This window comes from Martes martes (genome assembly GCF_963455335.1).
Source record: "Martes martes genome assembly, chromosome: 7".
In the NCBI taxonomy this organism is placed as follows: Eukaryota; Metazoa; Chordata; class Mammalia; order Carnivora; family Mustelidae; genus Martes; species Martes martes.
Window position 1 is genome coordinate 134,480,300 of NC_137894.1, and position 15,752 is coordinate 134,496,051.

The 15,752-nt window shown below is 58.7% G+C and overlaps 1 protein-coding gene across 1 annotated transcript in view; it reads right to left on the minus strand.

The window, feature by feature from the left end:
* Window positions 1-8,344: 8,344 nt before the first annotated feature.
* PRIMA1 (proline rich membrane anchor 1) overlaps window positions 8,345-15,752 on the minus strand; it is a gene marked incomplete at both ends in the record, with an annotated part of 56,345 nt that continues 48,937 nt past the window's right edge. The window contains one exon of the mRNA XM_080809395.1: window positions 8,345-8,447. Coding sequence (XP_080665521.1) covers window positions 8,345-8,447 — 103 coding nt within the window. The remainder of the gene's footprint in view (window positions 8,448-15,752) is intronic.

Genomic DNA, 15,752 nt, shown 5'->3' on the forward strand with positions numbered 1-15,752 from the left:
ATCCGTCCAGGAGACAGAGTCCTCCTGAAGAGACTAGCTAAACAAGAAGAGGCCTGAACGCCATCGGTTTGCAAATCTGGGTTTTTCTACCTCTCCCACCCTGACCCCCAATGCGGGGGTGGGGGGGAGACTCTGAAGAGTTATGTGCAATAAAGGGCTATATTTTTTCCTTATGCTGCATCTATGGTGTTAAATTCATAACCCGCAATTACTCCGTTAATTAATTCTACAAATATTTCTTGTGCCAGGCAATGTTTGAGGGGCTGGAGATTTGGCCACGAATAAGACCAGACAGCAGGGTGGGCCCTGGACAGGCACCTTCTGTTCTAATGGGAGGAGAAAGGCAGTAAACACTCACAGGGGTCAGCACGGGCCCCTGCGCTAGGAACTTCTATACGGAAATTAACTGAGGCCGTAGAAGGCACAATGAGCAGGGGGCCCAAGAAAGCCACACAGTGACCGCTGGGGAAAGTGACTGTAAAGACATCAGGTGGCCCTCCAGGAACAGCAGGAGGACCAGGGTGGCTGAGCGGAGGGGCGGGGGACCAGCAGCAGGGGTTGGGGCTTGGGGTTGGGGGAGAAGCCCATACCAGGTGGTGAAGGACCTCGTGAGCCAGGGGAAGGAGTGTGGGTTCTATTACAATTGTGGAAGAAGTCGCAGGCAGGTTTTTAACTCACCTATGATCTGACATGCATTTTGTAAAGATTACCCCAGCTTTTGCGGGAGCCACAGGGGCGGAAACAGGGAACCAAGGGCAGGACTCTCCCTGGAGTCCAGGTGGAAGGCGGTGGGGGCTCGGACTGGGGGGTGGGGAGCGGAGTTAAGCTGGCCGAGCTCAGAGTTAAGCTCAGAGCTTCAGAAACGGACAGGGTAGGACTTACTGATTTATCAGCCACTGGTCCAAGGCACGGAGGTGGAAACATGACCGTGAGGGTTTGCGCTAAGTGGTGGTGGTCAGTGAGGCCACCAGTGGAGATGAGGAAGATGGGATGTTGCGGGTGGTGGAGGGAGAGCTAAGAGTCATGTGCGGCTACGACGAGAGACCTGGGCACAGGAAGGGAACCACGGGAGATGAGTAGGGAAGTTGAGGCTGGACGTGCACGCTTGGCGTCGGGCGCCTATGGGGGGATCCAGGCCCCAGGCCTGGATGAGCTTGCTGGGGGAGTGTGGGGAGGCAGAGAAGGGAGACTGACCAAGGCAGAGTCCAGGCAGAGGGGAGGCAAGTCAGCCATGGTGCCCAGCACCTTCCTTCTCACCACCCACAATGGAGGCAATAGCGCCATTTGTTATCAATGGGCTGTGAACCCAAATGTGGGCTCTGAACCCCTCCGTCCGCAGCCCCAGGATCCAGACATGCTTACTCTACTCCTTTTTTGAAGTGTGACATAAAAAGTGAAATAGAAAAATTAAGTTCTCCTAAAGAAGATGCAAACCCTTGAGAATTTGTCTTGCTCGAAAGGTTAAGGTCAAACCTCCAGGCAGAAGTCAGTGGTCTTTAAACCGGCCTCACCTGGAAGTTCACAGCACACGTGCCCCGGCACCGGATCTTCCTCAGCCCTGCTCTTGGAGGACAGCTTCCGAGCGACCTCACCGACGGCTGCGCAGTGGCTGTGTTGTCACCACCCTTAGGACCCCTCCGTGTCCCTGGGCAGGGCGTGCCCTTCCTGGGGCTGGGCTTGCTTCTGGCTGCAGCCCCACGTGAGCAGAGGATCTCCAGCCTGGAAGGCCTCCATCGGAGCCCCTCTCTTTGGGGGCAGGGCCTTGCCCGTCTAGGAACCCCTGTTCAGAATGTCATGATCCCTGCGTGTCAGAGAGTCCAGAAAGGAGGACATTTGTTCTTAAATTAAGAGGTGTAGGGTGCGGCTGCACGGAGCAACACAGAAAAGTTTCCAGTATCTTCTAGTTTCAATGGTAGAGGCGGCAAGTGACCTCAGAGCAGGTCGTGGCTCCAGGAAGAATTGCCGAGTGTCCCTCTAGCTATGAGTTAGGTAGTGTCCCTTAATGCCTTAGAGAAAGGATGGGACAAGGTTTTTGTGTTTGCCTTGACAAAGAAAGGAGGAGGCTTTTACTCAAGAAGTTCTTGCGAGGAGAGAGATGAAGCCTGGACCCCATTCCTTTTGGGGTTCACCATTGGAAGAACCTCTCTGTTGGCCCAAGATGATCCTTGGCTGAGGTTAGTTGATAGGAAAGGACTTGTGAGGACACTTGCTGGGAGAAATAGGGGTGTGGCATGGGGGCGGGAAGCCAGGGACTTGTGTCAAGGGAATGACTCTGAATGACCAACCATTACAGCCAAGGCAATAATGACAATGACCAAAAGGCAGCTGGAATGATGGGAACAAGCTTAGGGGTGCAGGATTCTGCTTCCCATCCCTACCCTTGGAGAAGCCATTCCAGGAAGACCCTCTTGGTGCCTGATGGCCACCCACAGACCGAAGGATGATCTGGTGATGCTGGGGCCACCCCAGTCCCTTCCATGTGCACATCCTAGGGAGGTAGCCAGCCAGGACGTATCATGCCCACTTTCTAGGAGTGAAAACCAAGGCTCTTGGAGGGGAAGGCACTTACCGGAAGTCACATAGGAACTGACTCATGTCAGATTCATCCATCCTTGTCTCTGGCTCCCAGGGGCAGGGGAGCCCGAGTATCCTGTTTGCTTCCCACGGGCTGGGGAAATCATTGGGTGTAAATCAAGATGGAAAGGACCATTTGAAATTTGAGGGCCTGCCTGGGCTGGAAAGGCCTAGAACTCGTAGCCACAGAGAACTGAATTTGAATATCAGCTCTGCCCCAGACAGCTTTTTTGACCCTTGGTAAGACACTTAACCTGTCTGAACCTCAGTTTACTTACCTGTAAAATGGGGACAACCTACATGTCTCTCAGGCTTGCAGGGCAAGTAAAAAGAGGTAATGCATCGGAAGCGCCGAGTAGGTGGCATGGGGCGTCCCTCGGTCTCCGCACTGGGGTCACTGTGCGCGTGCACATCTCGGGTCCATCCCTACCACCAAACTTCTTCTGGGAGGCAGGGCCCCATCTTGTTTCTCTGAGTCCCCAAGAGACAGCATGGTCAACCCCTAGGGTCTGAGTGGACACAAGCTCTCCAGGGGCTTGAGGGTTCAGACAGCAGAACAGAAAGCAACCAGAAGCGAGTAGGAGCTACACGTGCAGGGCTGGGGGCACCGAGCCGAGAAGGTGAAGTTACCCGGCTCTGCACGTGTGGCTTGTGTTCCATGTGTTCTAGGAGGAGGCAGCCTCTGAGAGAGAGCAGGGGAGACATGGCCACATAGGAGCAGGACGGAGTGGTGTGTGCATCCCCGGCCGGGTGGCTGTGTTGGTGCCGGGGCCGGAGAGCCTGCCGCAGACCGGTGTCAAGGAATTTGTCTGGTACTTTCGTTGGGGCTGATGTTGGCGCCGGGCAGGGGAAGGGGGCGGCGGGGGAGATGAGTGGTCCAGGGGGGCGGGTCACGAGCCAGGCCACCACCTGGGACCGAGCGCAGCTGCTTAAGCGTCCTCACGGGACTGTGTTCTAGGTGTTTCTCCCTGCAGGGTGCAGGGAGGGAAGGAGAAGGAGCCTTTCCTGCACCCCCGGGCGGGGGCAGTGAACAGGGACACAGCGGATCCCACCGCCTCGGTGGCAGCAGCAGGACACAGAGGGGAGGAGGTGGGAGGCTGGCAGGGGGCTGGACTACCAGAGCTGGAACAAACAGCCAGAAGCCCCAGAGATTCGAGCTGGTCTGGGAGGTGGCCCCCAGCAGGGGTCGGTGCTGCTCCCCAGGGTCCTGTACTTGCCCTTCCCCTCGCCCCCTGGCAGGCGGGCCCTGCTCTGTCCCCAGGGTGCCTGCGGGGCTCAGGGCCTGGCCTGTGGCTCCCCTGTCTCGTGCCCTGGGGGCCTTGGCCTTACTGCTGCCGCTGTGGCCAGGCCGGAGCACACATGAGCACGCCCAGGGTCTGAGGTGTCCCTCTCAGAGGGGACCCGTGCGGGCGGCCGCTGGGCAGAGGTTTCTCCAGGCTGATGGCAGCCTTTTCGGAATGACAGCAGTGACAGTAGGAGCCTTCACGGCCACCACCGGCTACATGCCAGGACCCGTGTCAAGTTTCGGCAAATGGCAGTTCAGGGAATGCCAGGCTGGGGGGTGGGTGGGCACTCGTGGGTCTCGGACGGTGCTTCCGTGGCTCCCCTCTGCGGCCCTGTCCCCAGAGCCCTGCCCTCAGCTAACCACCCTCCGGGCTGGGGCCGGGGTGGGGAGACCTCTGGCCCCCAGCTCTGAGCACACAGGGTCATCCTGGTTGCTGCCACCGAGATAAGGCTGAAACCTGGAAAGCCCAGGGGAGGGGGATGGGGGCCGGCACTACCCCCACCAAGGGGAATGGCCTGGGTTGGGGTCCGCCTCAGTGGCTGGTGGCTAGAGATGCCTGTCTGGGCTCGGACTCCTGTCCCACCCGCTCCCTGATGTCTGCGTGCCCTTGGCTGTCACGCTCCACTCCAGCCCGTCTCTTCACCCCTCCACGGGGGACACGGCCGCTGCAGGGACTCTTTCTCCGTTGCTTCAGGCCCATCGGACGTGCTGGGAAGAAGGGGTTGCTTTCGGCGCAGCGCAGCACGGCTGGAAAAGGGGACTGGCAGCCCCAGGGGCAGCTCACACTCCACTCGTCTGGTCCGGGGAGCAGGGGAGCCTGGAGCCGGCCTGCGCTCTGTGGTCTCCTCTGCTTGGAGGCACAGGGCAGGCCCCACCACGGTGCTCCCAGCCACTGGTCAGGTGAGGGGGAGCTGCCGACCCACTCTGGGGCCGGGGTGCTGAAGTCTGGACCCAGGGAAGGACCGAGTAGGAGGCTGCAGGCCTGACCCTTCTCCCCTCCAGCGCAGCCACCGCTTCTGGCCCCTGTGATTCCCGTGAGCCCTCGGCAAGTTAGGGTAACTGGCCTGTCCTGTCTGCCTGGTGCCCTGGGCCAACTGGTCACTCTCTTGTCAACTGAGTCAAGGATCAAGATGGCTGCCTGGGGGAGGAGGGGCTGATCGGTACCCTAGAGTCCCCATCAGTGCCGGCCTTGGGGTATTCTGATAAAACCATATGGAAATAAGGTCCGTGAGTCACTGAGCCCCGCCCTGGGTTTATAGCAGAGCATCAAGAAAAGGGCACAGCCCCCCCCCACTCAGCCCGCTCTCTCCTTCCCACGCCCCCCACCCCCCGCCACAGAAGACAACAGACAGTCCTCTTATAAGTATGTTTTTACTGAAAATAAAAAAGGCATGGTACTTTCTTCCTTGTAAAGAGCATCCAGCCTGCCTCTCCACCCCGGCACCGCCGGCCCTGCTCCCGAGGTGGTCTCCGCACAAAATCCAGAGGAGCGGCTCGCTGGTGGACAAGACGGCCCGGACTCCACGCTTGTCCCCGGAGACAGAGCTCCTGCGGACGAGAGCCCTGTCCCCGTGTGCGCTGGGCACACGTCAGGAAGGCGGATCTCAGGGAATGCACATTCATGCGTTAGAGAGCGCGCACGACCTGGGCTGTTGGAATCAGACTTTGTACAGATTCGCAGAGTACAGTGATTTTATATAGATAGAGATCTCTTTAAATATATATATATATATATATAACGATATATAATATATATGTCTATATTTTTACAGTTATTAGTCTTTCTTCCAAAACTTGCTTTAGAAGTTTCTAAGGAACACCTAAAAACTCTGGGAGATCCTGTAGGCCATTCTAAGTTGGGCTCGACTAAGAGACAGTTAAAAAATATCTATTTGAGAAAAGACGGAGAAGAAATGTGCATTTCGTTCTTGACCTCCAAGTTTGGGCTAGTCTGAGGATTGGTCTGTGTTAACGGACTGCCGATACATTCCTTAAATAAAAGTTCTGAGCTCAAATACCAGGCCGTGTGGTTGTTTTTCTTTTCCTTTCTTTTTTTTTTTTTTTTTTTCTTGTCACTTAAGCCAAAACTCCGGTGAGGTTCCCTTGCTGCCACATGTGAGAGTTTCCAAACGGCCGCTTCTAGGTTTGGTGGGTTGACTTCCATGTCGTTTCTTTTTTAAGAACTAGGTCTGTTCTTCTCTTTGTTTTCACTAACTGAGCGAGGAGAGACTTTACAAATGCGATTTGGGGGAATTTATGCACAAATGTTAGCTCTTCCCAGAGCTCCGCTTGTGTCCCCAGGGAAGGGGACACTGGCTGCAGGGCACCATGGGTAGTTGTCAACGTTCCTCATGGGGGGGGGCTGAAGCCAGGGGCTGAAGGATTTGGCTAGTTGTAAAGCCTCCCAGGTTGAAGCCAGGGTCAGGAAAGGTGGGACAGGTGGGATTGTGCAAAGCGGGCCTATGCCCTGCCTCCCTGATGTCTCTCCAGGCTGGCCGTCCACCCCTCCATGGCCCCTTAGCTGGGATTTTCCCCTCTGACAGAGGGGGCCTTCTCATCCCCTCTGAGTCCAGGGTGGCACATGCTGGCGGCGGGGGTCCTGCCTGGGTATCTGCTCAGGGCACGAGCTGGGGACTCAGCGGGAGGCTGGAGACCGTGAGGGGAAGCGCCTCCCACACCCTCTGGGCTCTTGTCAGCGGCTCCGCATCCCTTGGGGGAGTGGGAGGCATGGGCAGAGAGGACTGCCCAGCGCCCACCGGCTGGGGGCACTGGCCACGGCCACGGGCGGCAGGGTGCCAGGTGCACGCAGGGGAAGCCAAACCCAAACCAGGTCCTCGCACCGAAGGAAACTGAAAAGAAGAACAAACCCTTTCGGGGAGGGCCTGGGCCTGTCCTCAGCCTGTCCCTGCTGACCCGGCGGGGAGGACCCGGGTTAGGGTCCCAGCAAACTCACTTTCTCCCCTCTGCCCTCCAAAACACAATGGACCACAGACCGCTCCATGGGCACAAGGGCTCCGGGACAATGGAGTCCCAAGGTTCAGCCTGAACGGGGACTTGTTTTCTGTGAGGCTTACCTGGATGGGGAATTCTCACCGTGGCCCAAACACCCTCCAGGGAATTATGGTTTCTCGGTCCGGAAGGTGGAGAGGGTCTACTGAGCTAAGGCCCTATGCAGAGAGAGGAGAACCACGAAATGTGTCCGGTTCCTTCTGAGCAACTGCGTGGGGCGTGAGGGAACCACGGGGTCGGGAGCGTTCTCGCAGTCCGCCAGGGGAGGCCGAGCCACAGGCCACTGTCTCCACGGGGTTAGTCGTGTGCCCACAGGGCCCGTGGCCACCCGGGACACAGGTTGGTGGACCAGGATTACCAGGCCTAGAGGATCGTCTTCTCCATCCTCTTCCTTCCCTTCATCCACCAACCCCTCCGGAGGTTTTAGCATGTTTTAAACACAAGACCTTGGGAAGACATTCAAAGGGGAGCACTGGGAGAACACCACCTCCCTGTGGGTGAGGGGGGCTGGGGGCTCTCGGGAGAGGGTCTGTACCTGGTCAGGGCCTTCGGGGTGTGTGTGGGGGGGTTGGTTGTCAAAGGACCCAGCGCCAGGTCAGGGCAGCCTAGCCCGGAGCGCCCACAGGGGCTTGGCACAGTGGCGGCCTCCGCTGGACGAGGGCGGGGCCTGGCTCACACGCGGCAGGTGCTATGAGGCTCAGCTGCGGGGATGAGTCTGAGGACGGGCGGAGGGGCCTCTGTCCTTCCTGGCTCCTTGGCCTGGTGCCCAGTGAGCTGCTTTGTCCCTGAAAGGTCAGACACTAAAAGAGCTCCTCTGTCTGCTGCCAGGAGGGGCCTCTGCTGGCCAGGCTCACAGCCCTCCGCGGCAGGGGGTCAGGGGTCCCCAGCCAGGGGCCCTGGATGAGGGTGCAAAGGGGAGGAAGGAGGCAGGCCCTGAAGACTGAAGAGAGTGGCAGATGCAGTGACAGACAGATGTGTGGGAAGCACCTTTGGAAGGGGACGTCTCGTGGCTCTGCCGATGGCTTCTGTCAGGATGCATGGTGAATGGGGACGTGGATGGGCTTGCTGGGGAGGAGGAGAGGTTTTCTGGCAGGGGAGTGGCCCCAGATCACCTTTCTCTTGGCCAAAGCAGGATGCGTCCCTGGCCCAGCACAGACAGACAGACCCCCCCCCCTGCCTTTGTCAGAGCGCGGCCGGGAGATGGGAAATCAAAGACAAGACAGGGAGGAGATGTGCGGGGCCTGGGGTGCGGGGCTGTCCCCAGGAGCTGCGTACAGGGGATCCTGGCTCAGCCCGGTGTCTGCGCTGCCTTGCTCGCGAGGTAACCGGGGTCAAGGCTGGGAAGAGGATGGTTTCTCCTTCAGAAGTCCTGGACAAGCCCAGTGTCTGCTCGGGTCCACTTGCTTTCCCGGGTCCACTAATGCCACCAGCGCCACCAATGTGCCCCTCTGGCCAGCGGGTCTGGGGTCTGCAGACTCACACCACGGCGCTGTTCACGTCCACCCCTTTGCTGCTCTGCGAGGAGGTCATGGGATACTCAGCAACACTGGTGCCATTCTCCTCTTTTCTCAGTGGTTTCCTGGGAGGGGAGGCAGGGACAGGCATGAATGACCAGTGACTGGGGCGGGGGTACCGTGTCCTTCCAGGGGGCCCACCAGGCTCTGATCTGGGTTAGCATCCTTGGGCTGCTGGTCCTGGTGGGGGCCAATCAGAAGCTGGAGGTGGTCTCAGTGAAGGAGACCATATCACGAGTCACGCACACCAGGGCATGGTTGAGAGGGAAACGAGCACTTTTAATAATGAAGCAGGAACAACAGGTGTGAATTGGGACTGTTCCGGACAAATGAGAACGGAGAATGTACAGCCAGTCTAGTAGGACATTGAAAGGCTTTGATCGATCTCTTTGATTATGAGCAAGCAGATGTGAAGAAGAATATTTGGGGGTGCAGAGTGAAAAGAGGAGAGGGGCCAGAGGTTGGATTTTGCAGCCTGGCTTCTATGTAGTCAGAGGAAAGTGGAAAATGTGATGAAGAGGATGGTGGTGAAGGTGAGGCTGGTGGTAGTGATGGGGGGTTGAGGTGGCGGGAATAGTAATGTGAGTGGAGTTGGTGGTGGAATTGGTGATGGTGGTGAAGGTGGTGGTTATGGTGGAGTGGGTGGTGGAGGTGATGGTGAGGGGGGTGGTGGTGGAATTGGTGATGGTGGTGAAGGTGGTGGTTATGGTGGAGTGGGTGGTGGAGGTGATGGTGAGGGGGGTGGTGGTGGTTGTGTTGGTGGTGTTTTTGGTAATAAAGGTTGTGACAATGGCAGTGGTTACGGTTGTGTTGGTGGTGGTGACAATGGTGGTGGTTATGGTTGTGTTGGTGGTGGTGGTAAAGAAGGTAGTGACAATGCTGGTCGTGTTGGTTGGTGGTTGTGGTAATAATGGTGGTTACGGTTGTGCTGGTGGTGGTTGTGGTAATGGCGATGGCGATGCTGCTGATGTTGTCAGGAGTCCTGGTGATGGCAGTAGTGGTGATGGTGGTTGTGTTGATGGTGGCGGCAGTGAATGTCCAAAGTAAATGAGCGCACACTAGTGCTTCTCAAACACTTCACATTGGGCCCCTTGAGGCTCATTCCAGAGGCTGTTTAACCCCGAGAGCCTGTTCTCTTAACCGTGCACGGCTCAGGAAGGCTGGGAGGGAGGCTTTGAGAAGGCTCTTGCTCACATGAGGCGGTTCCGCAACGGTGGTCCTACTCTCTGGCCTGGCTCCAAGCCCACCTGCTCTCCGGCCTGGTTCAGGAGGGCCCCAGCCCCTGGTGCTAGGCCTGCTGGCTTCAGCCTCCCGATCTCGGCCGCGCAGGCCACGGAGCCCAATCCCATGTTGCAATACTGCTGTCTCCTGGGGGACTCTGTGGCCCACGGGGTTGTAAGCTCAGTCACCTCCTGTGTCCCCATGACCACCGGGGCTGAGCCTGACCTGGCCTTTGTTGTGTGTTGTCTAAACTGAACGTCCCTGGCCATCTTTGAAAGCCTGGCGATTGGTTGCTTCTGCCTTCTCAAACGTCCCTAGAGCCTCCCCAAACCCAGGCTGTGGAGAACGGGTACTCGGTGTCCAGCTGGGTGCCTGTGGGATGAAGTCTTGGGTGAATTAGTTTAGGGGAGGCAGGGTGAAGGGAGGTTATCGGTAGTCCCATGGGTGGGATTATCAGGCCCGCTCAGAGGCGACACCCCGAGATCACATCTATGACCTGTTCCCTATTGTCTTGCAGGAGAGTTAGCTCACAAAACCCAGAAAGAAACCCAAAGCGCACTCGCTCTGGGCGTCAGGCTTAGCCACCGTGGCTTCTAGAAATGTGAGCTACAAACCAGCACTTCTTCCTGGGGCCCATCGCCCTTTGTGCAAAGCACTCTCGGTTACAGACTTTCTTGTCCCTTCTCACAGTGGTCCCCAGAAGGAGCTAGGCCTGGGGTTAAGGGATTCATTTCATGGGGACATTGATGTTTAAGGAGAGCTGTGACTTGCCCAAGGACCCCCAGCTGGCGGGTATCCGGGCCTGGACCACCCCCTGCTCCTACCTTATCCTGGTCCAGACATCTTCCCATTAAGTCAGCATTCCCAGCAGGCGTTGTCCCCCAACACGGGGGGCTCCCGTCAGCTCAGGAAGGCCATCCTCCACCTTCCTCCTGGAGCACTCCAAAAATTCTCAAGAGTCCTCCAAGAGTTCTCATTTTGCTTGAACCCAGTGCATCCCGAAAACCCCATTTATGGAGGCGCTCAGGGACACTTTCCAGAACCCCCAGGATTGTAGGGGTCAGACAGTTGCCTTGTTTGTGATGGGCTTGTGGAAATGACAGCCTCTGTCCCTGGGCCTGTTTCTCCTCGGTCTCCTTCCTCTCTGCCCTGGGCCACCCACCCCTTTCCAGGGGCTTCGAGCAGCTCTGATTTTGCTGGGTGGGCTTCGTTCCCGACTCTGAGATTGCATGGCCTGGGAAATTGGGCTGGATGTGCATTTCCATTTGTCATCCATCTACAAAGGGGAGGACGGACATCAGAATCAGGATTCCAGGAAAAAGGGACAGACAAAAATCTCGGAGCCCAAACCCACACTGCTTTTCTCCCCCATAAATGATCAATCTTGGGCTTGGTCTAAAAAGCCAACCAGAGCAGGTCCGGCTGAAGGGCTTTCCAGAGTGGATAATGGAGAGATGAAGAAAGGGGTCTGGCACTCCCATGGAAACGGGCAAGGCACGGAGGGTACAGTTTCCGCCTCTTTCGGATGAGGGTAGAAATCAGCAGGATTTCTTCCACCAGGAGGAGAGGTGGAATTTCTAAAGCCAGCTGCCGGCTGGGAGACCTCTTTGTGTTCCCCAGGGCCTTGGAAGAAAAGGTTGGCAGAGAGGGCCTGGCAGGAAGCAAGCCTGGCTGGAGGGACACTGAGGACACGGCCAGGAGACAGCCCCACAGCCTTCTCAACGGCCCCGGTCACTTCCCAGGCAGGAAAGGACGAAGGGGGTCTGGGCACAGGCTTCACCCAGCGAAGTGGCACCTGTGACTGCCGCAGCACCCCTCCCCCACCCCCACCCCAGGAGCATTCCAGGAGTCTGGGCATTGCAAGGGGGGCAGGTGGGGGTTGGGGGCGGTCCCTGTCCCAAGGAGTCTCCTGAGAAACGGACCTGGTCTGTTCCCCTCCTCCACCAGCGCAGAGCCCTCAACCACTGTACTCTCTGGGCTGCGGCCCCAGCCCACTCCCAAAGCCCTTCTGGGATGCCCAGAAGCCCAGTGGAGTCTGGCGTTTTAGCTACAGCGGGAGATGGCTCTGCCTTGCCCCCTTCCCGCACTGTCCTTCCTCTAGCAGGGGACTCCAGGGTGACGCTGCCCCAGTGCCGGGATATCCTAGCTCAGTAAACCCAGTCCCCACCGCTTCCAGCTGTGTGATCTTGGGCAAGCCACTTAACCCCTCTCTGCCTCAGTTTCCTGGTCTACAAAATGGGCACAAGAATGGTGTCCATTTCGTAGGCTTGTGGGGAGGATGAAATACGTTAATGTGGGTTAAGCACTTAGATGGGCACCTGGCATACAGTAAGTGCTCCATAAGTGTTTGTTAGCTCTCAGTATTGCTGTTGGAAAGCTGTCAGCGGGGAGCTGTCCCAGGTAGGGGGAGGGGATTGGCGGCAGCCAGCGCTCTCCAGGCGGCACAGACCTCCTACCTAATGGGTGCCCCGTGGGGCTCCGGAAATGCCAGAGAGGCTCACTACGACCCAGCCTGGGTCTGCAGCGCCGTGAGCCAGCCAGGGCTGGTACCGCTAAGCCAAAGAAAGCCATCTGCACCCGGGTGCAGGAAGGGATGGCCACGGATGATGCCCTACAAGGCCTGGTTCCTAAAATCAAGAGAAAGGGGCGTGAGCTTTTCCTTGGCCAGGCCCAGGATTCCTGCCTGGCGGACGGACGTTCTTCCACTCTGAGACCCTTGCCTCCCCTTGCCCTGGGCCGGGCAGCAGCAGCCCCTGGGCACCGCCCTGATAGCCCGGGGCTCTTAGGCCATGAGCCATGGCCTCTGCAGAAGACGCGACCGCCAGCACGGCCAGCCTGGGCAGGGAGGCCCGGGACCCAGGTGCCCCTCCCGGGTCCTGCTGACAGTGATAAGACACGTCCCACCACCGGCCGGCTGCTCCTGCTGGGAGAGCTGGGAACAAAGACAGCTTAGAGAAGCCCGACAACGGAGGGCTGCCAGCTCGCTCCTTGTCTCACGAATCCCATGGAAGGGTCTGTTTTCCGTGAGGTTTAGAGGTCTCTGACTCCCTCTTCTGAAGGCGTCCATCCTCCTCTGCACGGACCCCCGAAGCACACGATCAGAAGAACCCACCCCACCTGCGTACACACCCCCCCACCCCTACACGCATACATACACATACGAGAGTGCCCGTACACTCATACCCACTCACACCCTTCACACACACACACACCCCCTTCCACGACGAGATGCCTTGTCGCCGGCAGGCTTCTCCAAACCTGGGTCAAGAAGCCAGAAAAAGCCTTTGCGGGCCACCCAGGGTGGTTGCTGACCGTAAGAAGCAGCGGCCTCATCTCTAACCCAGCACATCTCCTCCCTCCTCCCCTGTGTGCAGGTGAGCCAGGCGTGCAGCTGACGGGCACCCTCACCCTCCGACCGAGCCCCGGGCTGGACCACCTCCCTGGGGCTTCCTTGATTAACCCTGTCTGGCTGAGCGAGCCGAAGGCAGGTGATGATGAGGCTCACGGGCTTGTGCTCGCCCCTGGGACCCAGGCGGGAGGGCTGGGCATTTGGTTCTCACTCCAAGGGCGGTGCGGAGCCGTCCGAGGACTCCTTAAATTGAGAACTCCTGCCTTCCCCCTCGTCCGGTCCCACGACCTCCAGCCAGCATGTCTACAGAGATGAATTCAGGGAGGGATGGAGCTTCCTGGAGACAAAAGGGCCCCGAGAAGCAGGGACCCCTCTGGCTCTCCCATCCACGCGCGCCGAGCGTGCCCTGTCGGCCTGCCTTTCTGGCCATGACTGGCCTACAGCGCCACACGTCCCCCTCCTGCCCACCCGCCCCCACCGTACAAAGCTGCGAGCCCCTGCTGCCGGCCTCCCACCATCAGGACCTTGATTTCCCATAACAGCAGGTGGGTCCCCTGTTGGTGGCAGGGTGAAGGGACACAAAAGAGCCCAAATGAGCATCTCGGCCCCAGGCAGAGGGGGACACAGGGGGCCCTTGCTCCTTCTGGGCCCCATCTCTTCTCCTCGGAGTGGGGGCTGTGCAAATGGTAAGGACGAGAGATGCCTTTGCCTGCGGGACTCCAGAGAAGCCTGGGTGTTGACCCCACCACTGGGGAGAAGCAAGCCCTGGGCCACCTGGAGGGTGACGGTGGGCCCCGGAGCAAAGACCACCAGCTCCGGAGTTGGAAGACTGAGTCTTGGTCCTGCAACAAAGCCCAAGCCGTCACTGCCTGAATCCAGCCGAGGTCCCGAAGGAGGTAAGATGGTCTCGGAGTGGTCACGGCCACGTATCTGTGCACAGCATTCGGCGGAGGTGGTCCCTCCTCGAAGCACACGAGCTTTGACTCAACTCACAGTACAGTCCGACGTGGTGTTCTTGATGGCCAGCCGGAGAGGCTGGATTTGGCGTCTGGGGGCTGCTGTCGTTACAGGAATGTACAGGGGCAGCAGGGAGAAGTGACAGATGGGAACGACTGGGACTCCAGTGTCCGGTCACTGCCGTGGGCCCCGCTGGCCCAAGAGATTTTGGCAGAGAGAGCTCCAGTCTCAAGACCCCCGGGATCCGAGGTGCCTTCAAGGTGAATGTCTCGCTTCCGGACGTTCACGTGAGATGCGGCTGGATGAGAATGTCCCACTCCTGTCCCCAGGCCCTGGGCCCTGCCTTGTCTTGTCTTCCTCCTGCCCTGCTCTGATCCTGACTGTGCAGGCCTGCAGGGGCCAGGGGGAGAGGGCTGCGCCGGTGGTGTATGCACCAGGGCAGGGGAGGAAGGGGAGGCTGCAGATGGCCAGGGTGGGGGGAAGAACTGCCCGAGTATGTCAGGCCCAGGGGGTGGGAGGCAGGTCACCCGGGGATGGGGAGGGGGCGCTGAGTCACTGCGTGCGCACGCCAGCCCCCAGCCAGAGGCCAGCAAGAAGGCAAAAGGCACAACTGGGCCTTGGTGGGAGGGGAGCAGAGCTGGCAGAGGGGGGAGGAAGCCCAAACCGGTGGGAGGGGAGGGGCCAAGCATTTAAAACCGGGGCCTGCTGTCTCCTGGTAAAGCAGATTCCACCTCCCTTACCCAGGCGGAGAGAAAAAAACTGAGTCCACTGAAATTCTCCATAGCATTTGTTAATCTAAAAGGTAGGATCTGGGGACCCCAGGGTGGCTCAGTCAGTTAAGGATCCCACTCCTGATTTCAGCTCAGATCATGATCTCGGGGCTGGGAAATCGACGCCCCCCACCCTACTCCGTGCTCAGCGGGGAGTCTGCTTAGGATTCTCTCTCCTTCTGGCCCTCCCCTCCGCCCCAGCTTGTGCTCTCTCTTAAATAAATAAATAAATAAATAAATAGAAGGAAGAATCTGGCAAGTCTGTGTCAACAAGCCTCCATTCAGGCCACAGAAGGTCATGGAGGAGTGACTACGCACCAGAGGCCATAGGGGAGCGAGAGGAGGGAGACGACGGCTCCCTGCTCTGATGTGTGTGCAAGTGTGCACGTGCTTGTGCACAAGGCCTTCACACACACGCGGGGCCTTCACACATGCACGTGTAAACACCAACACTAACCTGCCTAGAGCAGAAAGCAGAAACGTAAATCGGAACGCTCCAGCCGCAGGGCGGGGGCAGGGAAGAAGGATCTAGAGCGGCCTGCGATGCTGTCAGAGGAGGTGGCATCCGAGCTGGGGCCTGAGTGAGGAGCAGAGAGGGCTGAGCTGGGAGAGGAACGGCAGCGGCGTGTGGCTTGAGGGAGCTCCCTGCGAGCTCGAGGAGCACTGAGGGGGGCTAGGACCTCAGCCAGCTCTCTTCCCCGGCCGGGACTCAGTTTCCTCCCGTGACACAGACGGTCTGACTCATTCTGGCTCAGACCCCATAGGAAACTCGCTTCCCCCACTCTGTGGTCCTCCAGGCAGACCTGGCACCTCAGGATGGATCACCTGAGATAGCAGCGCCCAGGGAGAGGAGGTGTCGCTGACCCCAGGGCAGCAAGCACATGGCCGCACACGAGGGAACTGGGCTGCAGACAGTACGCTGTTGCGCTAAGGTGGCCGGTAGTCACGACCCCCACCTGGGAGGCCCCTGTGGGCAGGGGAGGGGGACTGGGACGGGGCGGTGCTCTGTACGTCTGTGGGCCGTGGGAGGTTGCTGAGCCTCTCTTCTTGGAAAGTCAACAGATAAGGTGCGA